This window comes from Dysidea avara, chromosome 15 (assembly GCF_963678975.1).
Source record: "Dysidea avara chromosome 15, odDysAvar1.4, whole genome shotgun sequence".
In the NCBI taxonomy this organism is placed as follows: Eukaryota; Metazoa; Porifera; class Demospongiae; order Dictyoceratida; family Dysideidae; genus Dysidea; species Dysidea avara.
In genome coordinates, this window is record NC_089286.1 from 1,557,934 (window position 1) to 1,575,376 (window position 17,443).

The 17,443-nt window shown below is 37.6% G+C and overlaps 1 protein-coding gene and 2 long non-coding RNA genes across 3 annotated transcripts; 2 read left to right on the top strand and 1 right to left on the bottom strand.

The window, feature by feature from the left end:
• The first annotated feature begins 2,435 nt into the window (after positions 1–2,435).
• Positions 2,436–3,969, top strand: LOC136245576 (uncharacterized). Its single transcript, XR_010695947.1, has 3 exons — positions 2,436–2,561; positions 2,930–3,023; positions 3,886–3,969. It is a non-coding gene; the product is annotated as an uncharacterized lncRNA (long non-coding RNA).
• A 729-nt stretch (positions 3,970–4,698) lies between these two features.
• On the top strand, positions 4,699–5,023 carry LOC136245575 (uncharacterized). Its single transcript, XR_010695946.1, has 3 exons — positions 4,699–4,834; positions 4,888–4,953; positions 5,005–5,023. It is a non-coding gene; the product is annotated as an uncharacterized lncRNA (long non-coding RNA).
• Positions 5,024–6,094: 1,071 nt separating this feature from the next.
• On the bottom strand, positions 6,095–7,364 carry LOC136245574 (uncharacterized). The gene is made up of 5 exons (XM_066037085.1): positions 7,244–7,364; positions 7,020–7,188; positions 6,831–6,948; positions 6,661–6,783; positions 6,095–6,604 (listed from the first exon to the last, which is right to left on the bottom strand). The coding sequence occupies exons 2-5, from the start codon at positions 7,067–7,069 to the stop codon at positions 6,290–6,292; spliced, it is 606 nt and encodes a 201-aa protein (XP_065893157.1). The 5' UTR covers positions 7,070–7,188; positions 7,244–7,364; the 3' UTR covers positions 6,095–6,289.
• Positions 7,365–17,443: the final 10,079 nt, after the last annotated feature.

Consider the following 17,443-nt stretch of genomic DNA (forward strand, 5'->3'; position numbering starts at 1 on the left):
CTGCCTAGGGACTGGGTGACTGCCAATGTAGTACCTGTTCACAAAAAGGGTGATAAACACCTTCCATCTAATTATTGCCCAATAAGCCTTACTTCCATTGTTGTGAAAGCTATGGAAAGAATTATTCACAGACAACTTGCTCTAGAGTCTAAACATCTCATCAGTGATTCTCAACATGGCTTTCGTCGTAAACGTTCAACTGTGACCCTCTTACTTTCAACTATTAATGACTGGGCTTTTTGTCTTGAAAGACGAAACTCAGTTCACTGTGTTAGCTAAGGCATTTGACTCGGTTCCTCATTGCCACCTGTTACTTAAGCTTGAATGTCTCGGCATACATGGAAATCTACTCTCTTGGTTTGGTTCGTTCCTTACCAATCGCTATCAAAGAGTTGTTATTAATGGCTGTTTCTCAGAATGGCTTCCTGTTCGTTCTGGTGTCCCACAAGGCTCTGTTCTTGGACCGTTGTTATTTTTATTCTACATTGACGAAATCCATCACATTATTTCCAACAGTACTGTTAAGTTATTTGCTGATGACATTGCCTTATACGAGCAAATTGTTTCAACTCACGATGAAACTTTACTTCAAGAAGACTTGACCAAAGTTTATTAATGGTCACAGTTATGGCAACTGAAATTAAATCCACAAAACTGTGAAAGTATTTGTATATCTTATAAGCGATCGCCACCAATGTGCAAGTACCATCTTAATGACCAGCCAATTTCATCTAAATCAGTAGTTCGTTACTTGGGGATGTACATCAATTCTCATCTTAAATGGAGTGATCATGTCAAACATATAACAGCTAAAGCCTCCCGTTCACTCAACTATTTAAGACACATTGTTTGCAAGTCCATCTACTGTTAAATCTACTGCCTACAATTGCCTTGTTAGACCATTACTAGAATATGCCTCACCTGTATGGTATTTACACACTGCCAGAGACATTGATAGACTAGAAGCAATTCAGAGATGAGCTGCACGCTGGGTGTGTGGTAGCAGATGGAATCCTCATTCACATAACTGGTCCAAATCTACTTCTTGTTTGCAGGACCTAAGATGGCCTGCGCTCCATACTCGTCAGTCCTATTTTACTATAACTCAAGTACACGATATTTTACATGACAGAGTTTCTATCCCATTCAACTCACATTTCAAGTTTTCATGCATCAATACTAGATCCCACTCACTTTCACTTACCACATCATCATCTACCATTAACGCATACCGTTTTTCTTTTTTTATAAATTCTCCATTTCTTTGGAACTCAGTACCTATAGAAATTTTACAAATTTCCAAAGCAATTCCTTTTCGGATGGCACTTCGTCAATTTCTGCTCAGCTAACCTGATTTTGTAATTTTCTCTTTGTTTTCTTTTTGTATAGGTATGTAGTTGTCGTGGGTCATGTTCTTGCTGTATGTTTTATTTTTTACTTGTAACTGTATGTATGTATGTCTTTGTAAGGGGAGCACGTTTGCAGGCTTTGCCTTTTGTGTGACCCTTGTCTATTGACAAAAATCGATAATCTAATCTAATCCCTTACGGTGGCCGGTTCCGGGAGTTCTCACTTCTTTTCTCAGTTATTTCCGAGAAATTTCTCAGTTATTTCTCACTTACCAATATTTTCTCACTTATTTCTTGGATAATTTCTCGATTTTTTCTCATTTCTCAAATGTTTCCCGCTTCTCAGTTACGATTTCTCAGTTGTTTCTCAGATATTTCTCAATTATTTCTCAGTTATGCATACTTTGATAAACGCGGGTTAGTCTTGACCCTAGTCAATTTTACCAGTTCCACTATTGGATTGGAAACCCACCTAATCCATCCGCCATTTGTACTGTGCACAGTAGATTTTATATACCGTAACATGTTTTACTTGCTGGTGAGTCAGTAGACTGTGGAATGGCTATTCATGGTGCATGTACTGATGTTTTTTAACTACAAGTTTGACAAGCACTAAAGTTAAAATGAAAGGTAGAAGTTGCCTAAACTATCCTTGTTTGCCATGCCATTTTCACAAAACTAACTCCTTCCTCATACATGCAATAAACCCACAATAACTTAGAGACATGTAGCTGCCAAGTGTGGCTACCAGTTCATACAGGTGTACTATGAATAGCACACTAGAGCACATTTACAAACCACAGTGGCATAAGCAAATACAGCAGTTATGCTACCTAGGAGGGTGGGGGCCTGTACATCACTGTTCCCAAGTGAGACCAGGGGAAAAAACCAGACAGGCAACCTTTTTGTTGCCTGCCCAGAAAATGTGCATCGGCTGCATCCACCCTCACAAAAATGTATGCTTCAGTCCAAGTCCATAACAGCAGCACCGCCTTTAACTCCACTCTAGGTGCTCAGGAGGAGGAGGGAGGGAGGGGTGGGGGGGTTAAATTTACAATCAAGTGCTAATAAGACTAGTGTGTTTATTTGTTTTATTTGAAATGTATGTGTGCATCGGTTATGCATTTTTACACAGAAGGAAAGAGGTGAGTCTGGACGAGATATTGGCTATAGGGTGCTCCATCAACATTTGACACAGTTAAAGGTGGGAAGGTACGGTCAAGAGTTAATAATTAAGAGGAGAGTGTCCAACACAATACAGAGCCTCTACAAATGATTCAGCATAATTCAAAGGGATTCCTCTGTAAAATTCTGTGATTTGTAGTATATTCTATACGTGAAGATTACTTTAATCATCACATTTCTTTGTTCTTCCCATGTGCAATCATCATATTTCCTTTTTCTGGCAGTGTGCACTTGTTAACACATCTGAGAGAATCCCTTTGAATCACGCTGAATCATTTGTAGAGGCTCTGTATTGTGTTAGACACTCTCCTCTCAATTATTAACTCTTGGTACGGTTCTATATAGAATGTGTATTGCTGTTGAAGCTTTAGTGTCACAATTACTATTTCTTACAGAGATACTGTTATGATGTTATCTGCTATACATGATCCTGTTGGTGCCCAAGAAAGGAGGAAGCATAAACTGAAAAGAAGAGAATGTCATAGCAAGGTATGCATAGTGTGCATTTTCATCATTAATGTGCATTACACCGATACCAGCTAATCATACTTGTTACTAGGCTTTCTGTATAACCTCTTTGCAGTTCTCTTCCATTATAAAAGTCCTGCTAATATTCACATATACAATACGATACTACTGTGTATTAGGGAACATGAAAGTTTAGGCTTTCTGGCAAAAAATACCCAATAACCAGCCTCCGTTTTTTTGTAGCTTGGCAGAATTTGTTAGCAATAACCTAGCCCATAAATGTCTTCAAAATGAACCCAAACCCCTCAAAAAAGTTTTAAATGAAATTTAATGTTCTATTTAACAAACATTTTCTACTAACTGATGCAAGCATAGTTCTACTTTAGATAAAGCTATGGGTTTGATTTCTTCAATATTCAATGTCGCTTTGGCCCAAGACGCACCTTTTTGCCTACTGCAATACTATGCACATATCATGGACTTACCTTTGTCCTCTTTTGTTCTGTTCGCTGACATTACAAAGGTGTTAATTTAGGTAGCATGATATGGCTTCCCAATGGCTGGCTAACTATCCTGCTTGTCACCTGCATTAATTGCAGAGATGCTTCTCATGCTTGGTGAAGGGCTGGAAAAAAAGATGTGATGGCCACTTCACCTTTTCAGCCGTTCAGATGCAATTTGCATATCTGGCACCATTACATGCTGCATAATTATATAAATGAGTACTAAGAATAATAAGAAATGCAGTTAATTGGTAGGTTGTCCTGTACTATTTTGTATGTGTCCCGGGCCTAATAACAATAATATCTGTATGTACCGTTCATAATTAGTATCTCTGTACCTTGATTATGGTGTCATTGTGTATATAACTAACTTCATGCAGGGCCCTGATTTTGTGTGGCACATGGATGGGTACGACAAGCTGAAACCTTTTGGCTTCTGTATACATGAATGTATAGATGGGTTAGTGTATTATGTGAACGTTACAGTACATGTATGGTGTGAATCTGAGAAGTGACCTTGTGGTTTTTGTCACTTGTAAATACCAGGGGCTGTATGATAGTTACTGTAACCCTAAGAACGAAAGAAAGACAGAAATATTCAATGTGGATGTCGACATATTCATACGTAGCTATAGTGCTTACAGCTACAAACACAGTAAACATTAAATAAAGCCACACACATTGTATCATCAATTTTACTGGGATAGAAGAAGCCAGTTGCATTCCTATAGTTATTAACACCTGGTTTTGCTTTGGTGTCAGGTTGAAAACTATGCTATCTTACTCATAGCTATAACTTTGATATTACCAATTGGCTGTACTGTTTCATGCAAGAATCCTATGCCTGTGTGTGACAAACTGCTTGTGCTAGCAAGACTATAGCTAAACATCATCAATTAAGTTATATATCACCGGAAGCATTTGTACATAATTATAGTCACACTAAAATATTTAGTGATTGTGCTGCTGGTGTGTATCCTTGTTATAATAGATATTTCCGAAATAGGCATACTAGTGGTTATTGGTGATTATCACATGCAGGTATTCTCGTCGCATAATGTGGCTACACGTGGCACCATCTAACAACGACCCATACATAATAGCAGGATATTACCTTGAGTGTGTTAAGACAATCCAAGGTACAATTACTGTAAAATTCATCTGCAAATATGTACATTTATCATTTTAGGTTGTCCAAGCATTGTACGGTCTGACCGAGGAACAGAAAACTGTAATGTCGCCTTTCTGCAACCATTTTTGCGTAGAGATGGTGAAGACAGTTTTAAAGGTGAAAAAAGCTTTATGTATGGCAAATCTACATCCAATCAGGTTTGCAATGAATAAATTGATGTTCAAAAATTAATAATAGTCATTCTTACCAGCGTATTGAAGCATGGTGGGGACAGTTGAGGAAGAATGGAGCTAGTTGGTGGATGGATTTTTTTAAGGTGGATATGCAGTGTTTGCATTGAAAGTGCATTACCCTTACTGTATTAAAGGAGTTACGGTCAAATTGATGATTCTAATGCAGTTCATATGTAAGTTAATTTATTTGGTGTGTTGTGTTCGTAATATAGATTGTTAGAGGTTTATGGTATACTATACCAACAGTGGTACATGTGTGAACTTTAGAGGTTCAGACAATTTCTGCATCGTTTTAAACCAGCACTTGACAGCTATATACTGTATATTCAGTATTTTTCAAGGTACACATTTTTTTTTTGCAAATGGGATATCTTTAAGTGGTCAAAACTATTAGAATGTCTAGGCATCCCAATACACTGCATCCACGTATACATACATTAGAATATATAATGGAGAGATGTTTCACGAGTAGTTTGTAGTAGTCTAGAATAACGCCCCTTATTAATCATTTGTACATGTTGCACATGTATACTTAACTATGTAAAAGACTATAATACCATATATGTACATATTTTCAAGGGACATAATTTTAATGATTGCTTGGCTTTCTGCAAATTTTTCATCCTTGAAAATTTAGGGTAGCTCTATACTTTCTAATAGATAATCTCAGTGAAAAACAAGTGATCCTCAAAAATGAAATTGCAAAAATACTGAAATTTGTCGTTCCGCAAAAATTACGTTGTGTAACTTGAAAATTTGTATTTATATGCTATAATATACATCATTGATTGTTTCCAGATATTGCCTTAAAAACAATGTCAATGTGTATGTATGTGCATGACGAAACCATCATGTTGCTTTACTACATTTCTGTGTAGGGATTGTTTACGTTATGCATTCACGGAATTAATTCAGGATGAGTTAACAAGAATTGCTGAAGAGTGGAATACTCATCGCTAAGACAGAGTGCACAAAATCCAGGGGGTGTCCCTGATGTTTTGTATTTTCTGCCACATCAAAGTGGTAATTTAATATATTATTTTTGCACCTGTTGCTTTTTGTCATCAATGCTTTAAAGGTGCACTGTCTTACAAACATCCAGTGTGTAGCGATGACTTGGAAGCAGCTGAGGACTACAGCATTTTAAAGCCTGGACCGGTGATAGCAGAATTTGATAATTTAGCCAATTATGTGATGGCTGATGCAAATATCCAAAAGCCCACTAATGCCAAGGAAGGACTGGCAATCTATAGACTATTAAGAACAGCATTAGAAGATTAATATCACATCATCTACTAGATCGTTTATAACAACTGTTAAGATCAATCATACAAATGTAAATGTTGCTCTCATATCACTCTGTGGCTCGCAGTAATTGTAGAACCTCTGGTACAGATTTGCGAGCTTTGGGGTCATAATTTAAACAAGCTCTACAAATGTTTGCCTCGACTCATCAAGATGCCCAATATATGGGAGCTGTTTAGTCATTATATTGCCCAGTAAATGGTGCTGGCTCTTAACATCTCCCCAAGCATGACGCTCGCCGTACAGCTCTAGCAGCACCATTCCGAAAGCCCAGACATCAGAAGCTGTTCCAGCGGCTCCTTGAAACGTCTCTGGTGCTACGTAGTATGGAGTACCTATCATCCTCACTTGTGTCATAGTGGCACGTCCCATTTTTATCCTTGCCAACCCCATATCTGTCACGTAGACGTGTAGTGTACCCCTCTCAATCTGTAATGTTTATGTGATGTAAAATCTGCTGGTCAGGGTTATTTCAAAATGCTCACTAGTATATTAGGCGGTTTCACATCCCTGTGTATCATTGGAGAGTTTTGGCGGTGTATGTATGCTAGAGCCTGTGCAGTTTGCTCTGCGATGGATGTTTTATCAAGAATATCAAACCATTTCTTCTAAAACAAACCATAAAACATATGCTGCATTATGAACTTACACATACCTCCTTAAATAATAGATGAAACAAATCGTTTCCTTCCACAAAATTTGTGATGATTTGTATGCAGTTGTCCTGGTATGTGTATCCCATAAACAGCACAATATTGGGATGGTGAATAACACTAAATATATATATATATATATAAAATTATATAGACAGCGTATAAAGTGAAAAGCATAATAATATGCAAACCTCAACGCTTTTATTTCATTCATATGGTCTACATCAGCAGATTTATCCATCTTTAGTTGTTTTATGGCTACTAGTGTACCATTAAAATCTGAAACGTACACAGTACCAAATCCTCCTTCACCCAGTTGGTTCCCCAATTGTATTGATGAAGCGGGTATCAAATATGCACCTTAATTGGATCACACAGTTAAATACTAGCAAATCAAAGTATAAAAATACTATACCAATATTATTGCAATGTTTTCCCTCCTTATCATTTTCAACATTTTCATGTCTCCTATAAACAACACATTTTAAAGTTAGCACTGTGCCAGGAGTACAGTACACAGACTGTACAGACCAAACACCCTGTGTAAAGTAACACCTTGGCCTAATAGTCAGCCTGTAGTTTTTCTTTTAGTCATTTGGTTAAGAAATAACAACCCAACCAAATGATAAAAGAAAAAAAATACAGGTCCTACAATGATTATGTGATGCCATGGATACAATACAAGATGAATTTTGGGAACTAACAGCTACATGAAGATGGAATAATTCAGCTAACAAGCCAAGTAAAGGATGAACAGAAATATACAAAATAATGCAAACAAAATGAGACAAACAAATACACAACAAACAATCATTTAACATGAAATCATACTCTTAATCTTGCGTCCACTGGCACACCTGGCATCGAGCCTTGGAACTCACTGTTCCACCTGAAAACAGCTTAGGAAATAAAGAGGCACTAGCCACAAACAATCAGTAATCCAGTGGCCTTTCTCTGGTCATTAATTCCTCCACTGTTATCATTGTGAATAGCAAAGTAAACTGGGCATGGCACTTAATTAACTGCTTTGTACTGGGCATTATATAGAATTACATGTCCATTCAAGTTATCAGCATGAACTGGTGTAAACATTATGTTTGTGCCTTCGTTCACAGGCGAATCTATCCCGGTTAGTACATGTCTCTAGGCCTCGTAGTTTTCAAGAACATTAATTATTATTTACTCATTATTATTCATTTACGACGTAACTTTAACTGCATTTCTTATCATTCTTAGTACTTGATTGCATAATTATTATTAAAGCTTTACAGTGACCAGCACCGAAGGTCTGGCAGCAACATGTGCTGCAGCCTTAGGATTACCTAACCTAACAAACTGGAACTTGAGACTTAAAGAATACATATGACCTAGCTAACATTAGGGTGAAACAGAAGAGGGCCAAAGAAAGGAAAAAAATCCCAGGATTCAAAGAAAGCCCTCCTACCCCCTACAAACAAAATGAGACAAACAAATACACAACAAACAATCATTTTAACATGAAATCATACTCTTAATCTTGCGACCACTGGCACACCTGGCATCGAGCCTTGGAACTCACTGTTCCACCTGAAAACAGCTTAGGAAATAAAGAGGCACTAGCCACAAACAATCAGTAATCCAGTGGCCTTTCTCTGTGGTCGTTAATTCCTCCACTGTTATTATTGTGAATAGCAAAGTAAACTGGGCGTGGCACTTAATTAACTGCTTTGTACTGGGCATTATATAGAATTACATGTCCATTCAAGTTATCAGCATGAACTGGTGTAAACATTATGTTTGTGCCTTCGTTCACAGGCGAATCTATCCCGGTTAGTACATGTCTCTAGGCCTCGTAGTTTTCAAGAACATTAATTATTATTTACTCATTATTATTCATTTACGACGTAACTTTAACTGCATTTCTTATCATTCTTAGTACTTGATTGCATAATTATTATTAAAGCTTTACAGTGACCAGCACTGAAGGTCTGGCAGCAACATGTGCTGCAGCCTTAGGATTACCTAACCTAACAAACTGGAACTTGAGACTTAAAGAAAAATACATGACCTAGCTAACATTAGGGTGAAACAGAAGAGGGCCAAAGAAAGGAAAACAATCCCAAGATTCAAAGAAAGCCCTCCTACCCCAGGATTTGAAATGCAGACCACCCAATGTCTAGTCGAACGCCACGCTCAGTCTCCTCCAGGAGGGATGGCTATGCTGAACTATCTAAATTGCTTCAAAGTATTATACCTGGCTGAGTGGCTAGCTGGTTGGGTATCTGATTGGGTTGCGGGTTGGACACTTCACTGGGTTGCGGGTTGGACACTTCACTGGGTTGCGGGTTGGACACTTCATGGTAAGCACCTGACTGGGCTGTGGGCTCGTTGGATGCCAAGTCTCTATCTGATTTCTGTCACCTGGAATCTGTATCACTGCAGCTGGTAATGCTGGTGTCTGATTTGCTTTAATCACACTCTCTTCTATTTCAGGCTTTTCCTTGTCACACTGCAATAATTATACATTATTATGTACATGGTAATATCAACATATAACTTACTATACCTGTACACAATAAATTTTTGTTTTTGATGGATAATATCCATGTAAATGAATATACTCGGCTAAATTCCACCGATTTCCATTGATGTTTTTTGACAATCTGTTTCCTTGTGAATCAGCTAAAAAGTACTCAATCTTCCTTCCTGTGCTGCTATTGTAAAAAATTCCTCCTTACCCTTCTCTATCACTTCTTCATAAGTGGCTGCTGGTGGTAAAGATACACTGGTCAATGGACCCAACTCTTTACATCTTTTCCCACACTGCTTAATATCGTCATACTTCATGCCTACCATTGAAATCTGAAATTGAGTACTTACGTATATTAGTACACATGGTATCACTATAAGAGTCTATAAGGTACAAAAGCGTGATACCTAATAGTATACATGTGCAGCAAGTAGCCCATGGGAATAAAAATTTTCAACTTTTATTATGGTGCATGATACCTTAGTTAGCAAAGCTGTTCTAGTAGCTTTCAGTCCCTTAGACTTTAAGCTCTTGCCTCGGTTTAAGCTCTTGTCTCAGCTGCTAATCTGTGCAGCTTTATACCTAGCAATTAACTCAGCTTTGTTGTGACCTAGTATAGGATATCCACATTGTGTCATCAACTACCAAAGATACGTTTGCACATACCAGTTCCACTCTGTGGAGAAACTCCACCACAAACTGTTGCTAACTTGAAATGACGCTGAACTAACAAGGAAGTAGGTCGTGAAGAGTGTGCCTGATCATTTGACCAAGTACTATCACTGGAAAGCATTTCTTGGGCCTGTTTTTTGGATATCTTCCCAGCCTTGATGCATTCGTATAAAAAGCCAACTTCATGAGACATTCTTGTGAATCTATCTTATCCGAATCCACCATGTGTTATCACCTGCAAAACTGCGTGCTGTGTAGGTGCGCATGAGATTAATCTGCGTAGCTAGTGAGAAATAATTGAGAAATATCTGAGAAACAACTGAGAAATTGTAACTGAGAAGCGAGAAACATTTGAGAAATGAGAAAAAATTGAGAAATTATCCAAGAAATAAGTGAGAAAATATTGGTAAGTGAGAAATAACTGAGAAATTTCTCGGAAATAACTGAGAATAGAAGTGAGAAACTCCCGGAACCGGCCACCGTAATCCCTTCCTACTTCCTGCGGTTTTAGTGACGCTACAAACTTGCTAAGTAATAGAATACGCAAATTTCATAAAACTCACAGGTTTTCAAGGTAGGCACTGCGTAAATTACTGTGGTCCTTAAAGGGTTAAATCTAGTATTTTCAAAGCAAACGTGGTAAATACAAACCTTGTTCAATTGACTCTAACAGAATTGTATTACCTCGTTGTGGGACAAACATTTTACACACTTACTTGTTCTGGCGATGTATAATTGTTTGTTTGACTGATGGATCTAAGATGTATCTTGTTGTTCAACATCATCTTATAGGCATTTGTTTACAGCACATTGAAACAATTGTAGTGAAGAGAAAGTTAAGGTGATGCAAGGAAAACTAACCCAGCAATGGAGTTTCCCTATTCATGGCAAACACTATGGTGTATATATATTTCAACACTGCAAATCATTGTGTTTGTAAGTTAATAACCCTGTTTTGTAAGTTGTAAGTGCCTGTAGTTATTTTCCTTGGTACAAATCAAAATTTCTGTTGTTGCAACTTTCATCGTTATATCTCAAAACTTATCGGCATACAAGGCTGAAACTTTGCCAGAGCATACATTTGGCTATGTAGACTATAAATAAACAGTCCGCCATTTTAGATTGATCGATTAAGTGCCTGTAATTTATTGCAATATAATTTACTGCAAATTCGTGCTATAAATCAAAGACTGTTTAGCATTAAATGTTGAAAGTTTGGCTGTCCACTCCTTTGTTACCAAAATGAACCCAGGGAATGTGCAAAACAATTTTTTTGCTCAGTCGCAAATATTATATTACTAGCATTGGTACCTCCCTTACATGCGTAGGACTGTCTCCACATTAATGCCAGAAACAGAGACCAAGCATTAAACACCATGTAGCTATGTAGCTGAGCATGCATGATGGTTACTTTTATGTCATCCTGCAAGTATACTGAATTAATGATGTAAAACACGCAAGTTGTTTGTTAGTGTTGCACCGATAATCGGTTAGACCATCGGAATCGGGCCGATATTGGCCACCAACCGATTAATCGGCTTTCACTTGATCATAACCGATACTAACGTAGACTGCGCATGCGTAAAAATGCACGACAATTCCAGAATATTCTTTTTCTATTTATCGCGCGTGTTTATGTGATGGCTAAGAGGTCACCTATCTGGGATTATTTCGTAGTGAAAGAAGACTCTCGTTTCGTTGAATGTAACAAATGCCTTTTAACTATATCACGAGGAGGAGCTACCACAAAAACATTTAACACGTCTAACTTAATACAGCACCTACGAAGCAAGCACACCGAAGAATTCTTGGAATACGAGAAGGCACAAAATGAAAAGACCGCTGAAAGAAAGAAAACCAATCAGAGTAAGCAATTAACTCTAGAGGTGACTGAAGATCGTGTCAAAAAATGGAGTTTCAGTGATCCCCGTGCTCAGAGAATTACGTTTCGTGTTGCTGAGATGGTTGCGCTCGATTGCCAACCTTTATCGATTGTAGAAGACGCTGGATTTTTGAGGTTGATGAATGAAGTGGAGCCCCGATACGTGGTGCCAAGTAGAAAGCATATAACCGATGTTGTTCTACCTAGCGTAATGAAAGGAGTTATGGCAGAAGTCAAGAAAGAATTGAGTTCTGTGCAGTGGTATAGTTTTACTACAGATATTTGGAGCACTGAAGTTAGTAATGACTCATTGCTCAGTTTTACCGTCCACTGGCTGACAGAACTATTTGAAAGGAAGGAAGCAATATTGCATGCTCATCCATTACCAGGTTCACATACTGGAGAGATGCTGTGTCGAGAGTACAATGTTATGCTTTCCAACTGGAACATTGACAATGAGCAAGTTCATCTAATAGTAAGAGACAACGCAAGTAACATGGTAAAGGCGATGTCTGATGGGGATTTTGAAGATCTCGGATGCTTTGCTCATACTTTGCAGCTAATCATTAATGATGGGATTTTTTCACAGAGAGCAGTGACAGATCTTATAGCTATTTGTCGACAAATGGTAGGGCACTTCAAACGTTCACCACTTGCATATGACCGTCTGAAGTCAATACAAGACAGACTCCAATTGAAGCAGCATCGACTAAAGCAGGATGTTTCTACCCGCTGGAACAGTACTCTTTACATGCTTCAGGTAATACTAGAACAAAAGATGGCGTTAGCTGCATATGCAACAGAATATGAAGATGTTCGACAGCTTACGACTAATCAACTGGATCTTGCTGGAAAAGTTGCTAAAGTGCTGGGATGTGTTGAGGAAATAACTAAGTCTGTTTCAACAGACGCAGCATCAGTATCTTTAATAATACCATTTATTCAAGCTCTTCGTTTAACATTGGAGAAAAATGATGATAGTGATCGTGGAGTACGAACAATGAAAGCTGATATGCTGGCTTCACTGAACAGGCGTTATGCAGATATTGAAAAGAATACTATATTATCCGTAGCGACCCTCCTGGATCCACGGTTCAAGGACAAGTTTTTTTCCGAGAGTGATACACGAGCAACAGCTGTAGAAACCATAAACTCTAAATTGTCTGAAATGGCCAATGATGATGGTGTTTCAATAGTACCTCCCCCTAAACGATCAAAACAAACCAAAGGTATATGGAATTGTTTCAATGAAATCATTGAAAAGTCTGGAACAAAGCTATGTACAGTGGAACTTGCCCTTGCTTGTCATCGGTGAAGTAGACGCCCTGGAAACTACTTTCTTTTCACCCTCGCAATTTGCCATTTTTGCACAATATCCAGAAAGTGCAACGAACTTCCGGACACTAGAATTCAATAGGGAACGAATCTGTTGATTGGTGTTAATAGCCCCTGACGCCAATCCCGGGTACGGAGAATATACTATCTATGGTTCATCGTGTTAACTTCAAATAAAGCTCAGAGTGCTCACTATTTAGAGGCGAATAATTTGATATACAATATCACGTGATGCGGTTTTAAAAAACTAAAATGGCGGACTGTTTTTATTGATTGTGTCACAAAGAAATCGATCGCGTGTAGGTGTTTGAAACTCACCTTAGTGCTTCTAAGACATTGTTGGTAAGTTAGATAATGTTGTTTATTATTGTCAGGCGAGTCTTTTAGTATAATTTGTTATACAATTGAGCACTTGTAGGGGCTTTGTCAATGCTATAAACTTATTATATATATTTTTAAAACACTAAATGCGCAATAATCATAAAACGTGTGGGCTTTCATGGTAGACTATGCACACAATTTTTGGTCCTTAAAGGGTTATTAATACAACATCTCGTCTCCCACTTGGAAGCCGTAACAGCAATTTCTCATATTTTTACACCATTATTAGTACTGGTAAGTAATTCCTTGTGATTAGCATGCTGAAAGAGTATGCACATGTGTTGCAGCCTGCAATTTTCTTGAAAATTGGTCCAACAATCTGTAGCAACTGTTGCTAGGCAACAAAATTTAACTCTGATTTAGTTATATACCTTTTGGCAGTTGCTGAGCAACTGTTGCTATGGTGTCAAAATCATTTTAAGAATTAGTTGTGGTTGCTAGGCAACAATGTTGTTGCTAGGTAACAGGTATTGATTACTATGGTACCACTAGTTGTCAAGTCAGACATGCCTAACTGGTAAATTAACTAAACACTATCCAAAAAATTTAGCCAATCAGATGCATATATCAAATGTACAAGTGATATACTGATTCTATTGGCTAGTTTGCTGTAGTATAACAATAATATACCACAAGCTGCTTTGGAGTTTTTGTACAGGACACGATATTGATGTTGTATTAATATATACATATATATAATTCGCCTCGCACTATAACATCTTTTCTAAGTTTGTATATCTTTTGGTATATATTTCGAATACCATGATATCTGTAGTATAATATGTTAATACAACATCTCGTCTCCCACTTGGAAGTAGTAACAGCAATTTCTAATGTTTACACCATTATTAGTACTGGTAAGTAATTCCTTGTGATTAGCATGCTGAAGAAGTATGCACATGTGTTGCAGAATACAATCTGCTTGAAAATTGGTCTAACAATCCATAGCAACTGTTGCTAGGCAACAAAATTTAAAGCTGACCTAGTTATAGGCCTTTTGGCAGTTGTTTAGCAACCATTGCTATGGTGTCAAAATCATTTCTAAAATCAGTATTGGTTACCTAGCAACGGTTGCTAGGCAACAGTATTGTTGCTAGGTAACAGGTATTGGTTACTATGGTACCAGTAATTGTCAAGTCAGACATGCCTAACTGGTAAAACAACTAAACACTATCAAAACATTTTAGCCAATCAGATGCGTATATCAAATGTACAAGTGATATACTGATTCTATTGGCTAGTTTGCTGTAGTATATCAAAAATATACCACAAGCTACTATTGGAGTTTTTCTACAGGACACGATATTGATGTTGTATTAATATATATATGTAAAGCAGTCCTGAAGCTATATATAAGCTTCAGGACTGCTTTAAAATAGCTGCATATATAGTGTTGATCTGAAATTCAAATTAAGGGGTTTCTCAATACTTTACGGCTAAGATAAAAATTAATACTGAAAATCCTAGGATACTCAGTGGCATTAAGTCATAGTATTTGGATATTCTGTCCATGTAGATTGCATAGCTATTATATTATCATTATACATCTTACAAAAACTACTGACTCTTAATAGCCTGTTCAGATCAAAGGTTTCAAGTTTGTAGTTATCACGATATCGCTATCAGTGGCAGCCTTACAGTTACTACATGCAGGCATGCAATAGCATGCTCACTTGAACTATACATACATACTTTATAATTGTACAGTGCGTACGTACATACATTCATACTGTACTACAGTACAGGCATAGCTATATATCCTCATGTCTGATCTGCTAGCTGTGTTATAGATACCTTTGTTGCTACTGTTACTGTACTATACAGTTGATCAGTTATATTATGCACATACTAAAGTTTTGATTTTTGTGCTATAAAGTACATAATTTTATTATAACAATGAGTTGATGAATTACATTGTGAGACTGCAGATGTATTGCACTTTGCTTTTTCAGGAATGTAATAGTGTGTGCGTGAATGTGGGACTTCTATGTACATGGTACACCTCATACTGTGAGTCACTAGTCCTGCCCCAAGAGGATTTGCCTACACTGATTTATAGCATGTGAGTAGTGCACAAGTGTCCCAGTGCTGGTTCACTGGATATTGGTGTGACCACACTAGCAGCAGCTGGAGGCTCTGCGTGTGCATGTGTAAAACTATAAACCACTGGCAAGTCACATAATCTATATAGGTACACTAGACGTTTAGGTATGGGGTATGGCCACAGCACAGACCTGTGCAGTCATTTCTTGTGCTAGTTACTTGATGCATCATGTGAAACTACGATATATGCGATTCATATCAAAATTTACCAACTCTAGATCTAGTGTACCAAGTAATTATTATTATTAGCAAAACTTCTATACAAGCATCATGTGATCACCATTTCAAGTTAGAAAGGCTGCAAGTATACTCCAATAATTAACAATATTGTTGTTTTAGTAATAGCAGATTTATTAACAATTTCTGAACAAAAACAACCCCATAAAACAAAAAGTGTGTTTACAGTTAAGTAAGTCCTATAAATGTCTTCAAAAAGGCTGGGAAGTGAATAATTATGACAAAAGGAGCAAAAGTTGTATACTGGTCTAGTACGATGTTCAGCTTATCATCAACGTCATCATCACAAGTTACAGTTAATTCTCACAAATAACTTCATCATTATCATCAAAGTGTGTAGAAGAAACTGCAAAGAAGAGGTCAAAATGAACCCTACACAATTCACAAATCTGCATCTCACCAAACTATTTCACATGTGCCAGTAGCAACAATGTCAAAGCCACTGCAAGAATAATAAATCTCCAACACATAGCTCTCTCTGATCTGCTGAACTGCTGGTTGTGTGGTATTGGCAACCATTAAAACAGTCTAGCACCTACCAAAACATGACACGGTAAAATCGTCTGATGGTACTTTTATTATAGAGCAGAGTGCACAGTCTCTAATACAGTTCACTACCAGCTGGACCAGGATGCCCCAGAACACTGGAAAATTAGTCTTTGCCCCTATCAACCTTTACGGTAGTATGAAAGTGTTTCATTCCAAGATCCCTTCCACTGCCTTCAGGCATGGGAACTCCACACTATGGTTCCACCAAGTCACTACGCCAACTCATTCAATCAATGATTCATTAGAGTCTAATTAACACCCAATAGCTAACAACCTCAAAACAATGAATATTAAACAAATGATACAGTAATCCTATAGTTGCCCACAAGATGGTTCTTAGGCAAGCCTCATGATGGTAATCCATGGTGGATACATGGAAGACCATTGTTACTCCATCATTCAATGGATGACAAGGGGGTCCCTGAATGATGGTAATTCCATGATGGATAGTTGCACTGTCATCGACCACAGCACTACTGGACATTAATGTAGCCTCACAATCTCGACATGACTTTTCTGGCCAAAATATCATCCCAGAACTAAAACTAGCCTCAGATGGCATCTTGGCAGTATCTTGTACATGTGTTGGCTTCAAATTATGCACAGGTTCATTTCTTTGCTGATAGTAAGGTATACATCATGTAGAAACTGAAACTGTGCTATGTGTACACCACCTGTCATGTAGGTATTGCACGTAATTTAACTAACTCTGCATGTTCATTATTCACTATATGTAGTTAAAAGATGGCATACGTAAGGTGATCATGTACTTTAAAGCATTATCAACATGCATGCTACACCGCAATGTAGGACACTGATATTTCTGACCATCTCAGCGAAAACTCATCTAGATTGCATAAGTATGCGTTTTGAGAAAAACAAAATTTAAAAATAATCGGTGAAACTACGCGTGTTACAAAGAAATTTTATGAAAGTTTAATCAAGCC